We start from the raw sequence: 3898 nt of genomic DNA, 5'->3' as shown, positions 1-3898 counted from the left end.
CCTCCTCTCAGGCAGTTGTAGAGGGCGATCAGGTCTCCCCTCAGCCTCCTCTGCTCCAGACTAAATAACCCCAGTTCCCTCAGCCGCTCCTCGTAAGCCTTGTGCTCCAGCCCCCTCCCCAGCTTGGTTGCTCTCCTCTGGACATGCTCCAGCAACGCAACATCCTTCTTGTAGTGAGGGGCCCAAAACTGAACACAGTATTTGAGGTGTGGCCTCACCAGCACCAAGTACAGGGGCACGATCACTTCCCTACTCCTGCTGGTCATACTATTTCTGATACAGGCCAGGATGCCATTGGCATTCTTGGCTACCTGGGCATCAGATGTCCAGAGACTTGGGCTCTGCCAAAGGGACAGCAAAGCCCATGCTTTGGGACCCTTTTGTACGTACATGCTACGCGTGTCCTGCTTGGAAAGCCAACTTTTCATTTTGCTGGTGAGGCCTCCAGAAACTTGTGCCTTCCATCCTCGTTGGATGGTTTTGTAGATGTGATGCCCTTTCTTTGCTGCTGGAAAGACACCATCATGCTGCTCTAAGGAAATGGGGTGGCATTTCACGGAATCATTGTTCCCCCCGGGAGGCCTCCGTCTGCCCTCCTGCGAGGCTGCTGCCAAGGAGCCGTACCTCTCCCTGCTTTTTCCAAATGCACCTTGGGGCTCCCTGAGTTGCAGACAGCGAAGCTGGGTGTATGCCAAAACAACACTGGAGGAGGTGGAGATGTTATGAAGGAGGAACTCTGTTTCAGTTGGCAGGATGCAGACTGGAGACTGGGAGGGGATTCCTCACGTGTGTCTGCAGAGGCAGGGTGTCACCACGTCTCCGACAGGCTCTACTTGATGCTCTGTGAGCAAGTGATTGAAGAGAGTCTTGATCTGCACACGCGTCTGTGTCATGCATTTGGGCTATGGTTGCTAGCTGCCATCACCAGTTCTTAGATCCCGTGACTTTGGGGACAGAGGACAAGTATGTCTGGGAAAGCAAAGTCCTCGGTGACCCGGTTTCACATGCCGTTGTGGAACAGCTCTGCCATCCTGTCCTGGAAAGCCAACATCTCAGTTTCACTGTATGAGTTGTGTAGGGTCTTGATGAGCAGCTGGTCCTGGTTGTTGTGCCTCTTGTGCCAAAATAAACCCATTGAAAGTCCGTACTGAGCTGGCCTGACTTGGGTCTTTCTGATCTCTGCAGCTCCTGATCACCAGCATGTTCCGAGCGGAGTGTGGGTCATTGTGGGTCTCCTCAACTTCATTGCCTATACGTTAGGTAAGACTTTATCTCGTTGGTTGTGGGGGTTTGCGCACTTCGTCTGTTCCTGCGGCGGCTGCATGTTGTCTTATCTCCGAGCCCGATGAGAAATCTTCGATTCTGGGCTTCTGCCGTGCACTAATCCAATTGCTGCTCAAGCAGCTTCTGGGAGCTGCTTTGCAAAGTGGATAGGAAGAAGTTGTCCCAGAGCAGCTGATGTGAGAGGAGGATGCTGGAACTGACTTAGAGACAAATTGTGAAATTCTGTCTTCAGTCTGCTTTAAATAATTGTAATTTCATCAGACTTCACTGAATTTTTCAGTCGCGGGTAGAGCAGGGGGCTGGGAAGTGCACTCCTCATTAGAGGATGGAAGTAGCAAAAGCTGCTGTTCCCTGGCTGCACACACTTTGTCATCTGCAAACTGGCCCATTGCTTTGCGTGGAGGTGCCCAGCAAGACTCCCATTTCTCCTTGTTCTCTTCCCAGATGGCGTGGATGGGAAACAGGCTCGCCGGACCAACTCCAGCACGCCTCTGGGAGAGCTCTTTGATCATGGCCTGGACAGCTGGGCATGCGTGTACTTTGTCGTGACAGTCTACTCCACCTTTGGACGGGGCTCCACGGGTGTCAGCGTCTTCGTTCTCTACCTCCTCTTATGGGTGGTCTTGTTTTCGTTCATCCTCTCCCACTGGGAGAAGTATAACACAGGGATCCTCTTCCTGCCCTGGGGATATGACATCAGCCAGGTGGTGAGTACGCATCGCAGCCGCTGTGCGGCTTCAGCAGAAGCTCAGTAAGCTTCTGGCATGCCTGGGGTGCAGCGGTGCCCACCGAGGTGTGTGAGGGATGTGTGCAGCTCTGCTACGTGTCCAAAGCCTTGTAAATTGGTTGCTTCAACGCTCTCTGGAGGTGGGTGTCTTCAGCCCGTCTCCAGGCGTTGTGGAGGAGGGGACCTTTCCAAGACAGCTTGCATGACTTGGAGCTGCAGTTGCTTCAATGAGCCAGGGTTGTGTGGCACTAGAGATCGACTGCTCAAAACCATTAAATCCAAGGAGGTTTGTGCGGTGCGGTTTTTATTTTGTTCCGAGTAGCTATTGTATATGGACTTTGCAAAAACTCTGCATGTTAATCACTATGCCTGGAGCAAAAGTTCCTGGGGAGGTGCCCCTCTGTACCGTGGTAGCTGGGCAGTCAATGTCAAGACTGTTGGTGATGGACCCTTTGGTCCATGGTTGGCATGTCTGCCTCTCATTAAGGGCTTCTCTGCTGGAAGCTCTTTCTGAAGAGCCCACCATAACTGGGAGCAGGCTCTGGATGATACAGTTCACCTTCACTGCTCCTTTATCTTCTGCCTTATCAGTTGCTGGGTAGGAAATCCAACAAGTTGAAAGGAGAGTAATCATCTCTGCTAGTAGAAGGATCATAGAACCCCAGGTTAGAAGGGACCTCCAGGATCATCTGGTCCAACCTCTCTGGGCAAGAGCCCAGTCCAGACAAGATGGCCCAGCACCCTGTCCAGCTGAGCCTTGACAGTCTCCAATGTGGAGGAGTCAACCCCTCCCCTGGGGAGATTATTCCATGGGTGACTGTTCTCATGGGGAAAAATTTCCCTCTCCTGTCCAATGGGAATCTCCCCCAGAGCAACTTGTGTCCATGCCCCCTTGTCCTCTCCATGGGACTGCTTGTGACAAGGGAGTCTCCATCTTCCTTGTAGCCACCCCTTAGGTACTGGGACATGGGGATGAGATCCCCTCGGAGCCTCCTGTGCTCCAGGCTGAACAAACCCAGCTCTCCCAGCCCATCCCCATATGGCTGAGAGCGGTTTCCCAGCCCTTGGATCCCCTTGGTGGCCCTGCTCTGGGCCCCTCCAGCCTGCCCACAGCTTTTTTGTACAGTGGGGACCAGAACTGCACCCAGGATTCCAGGTGTGGCCTGACCAGCGCTGAGCAGAGTGGGATGAGGACTCCTTTACCTCTGCTGGTGATGCCCTTGGTGATGCCCCCCAGCATCCTGTTGGCCACCTTGGCTGCAGCAGCACCCTGCTCACTCCTATGGAGGTTTTTGGCCACCAGGACCCCAGGTCCCTTCCCACAGAGCTGCTCTCCAGCCGGGGGTATCCCAGTCTGTGCTGCCCTCCTGGATTGTGTTTTCCCAGGTGCAAGACCTTACACTTGTCCGTGTTGAACTTCCTAAGGTTCTTGCTAGCCCACTCTTCCAGCCTCTCCAGATCTTCCTGCAGGGGGGTTCTCTCTTCTGGAGCATCCACTTCCCCACTCAGTTTGGTGTCATCTGCAAACTTCATCAGGCCACACTTGATCCCGTTGTCCAGATCACTTACAAAGATACTGAATAATGCTGGGCCCCATATCAGTCCCTGGGGGACTCCACTTGTGGTGGGTCGCCAGGTAGACAACGAGCTGTTCACCACCAGCCTTCACCTCCTCCTTTAGAAGGTGACTGTAGCTGGTCTCCTCCAACTCTGCTCTGACCTCTTTCTCCAGAAGCATTGCTTAACCCTAATGCTTTCAGACCTCTGCCTCTTGCAGAGAGGCCGGGGGAGGAGGGCCAAGCTGCCCCGCAGTGTGCTTCACCCCGCTGCAGGGTAATTACTAAAACTGAAATAGCCGTAATAAAAAAATACAGCCCTGATAGAAAA

General features: G+C 53.5%; 1 protein-coding gene across 6 annotated transcripts in view; it reads left to right on the top strand.

Annotated features, from left to right (window-relative positions):
• SELENOI (selenoprotein I) overlaps positions 1-3898 on the top strand; it is a 38788-nt gene that overhangs the window by 27288 nt on the left and 7602 nt on the right. For all 6 annotated transcript variants that reach the window (XM_035899707.1, XM_035899692.1, XM_009644010.2 and 3 more), the window contains 2 exons: positions 1186-1260; positions 1729-1991. In XM_035899707.1, the coding sequence (XP_035755600.1) occupies positions 1186-1260; positions 1729-1991 (338 nt within the window). The remainder of the gene's footprint in view (positions 1-1185; positions 1261-1728; positions 1992-3898) is intronic.

Source organism: Egretta garzetta, unplaced genomic scaffold, assembly GCF_000687185.1.
Source record: "Egretta garzetta isolate BGI_Z169 unplaced genomic scaffold, ASM68718v1 scaffold520, whole genome shotgun sequence".
In the NCBI taxonomy this organism is placed as follows: domain Eukaryota; kingdom Metazoa; phylum Chordata; class Aves; order Pelecaniformes; family Ardeidae; genus Egretta; species Egretta garzetta.
Note: the sequence above shows the minus strand (reverse complement) of the source record. Positions and strands in the feature narration are given on the sequence as shown.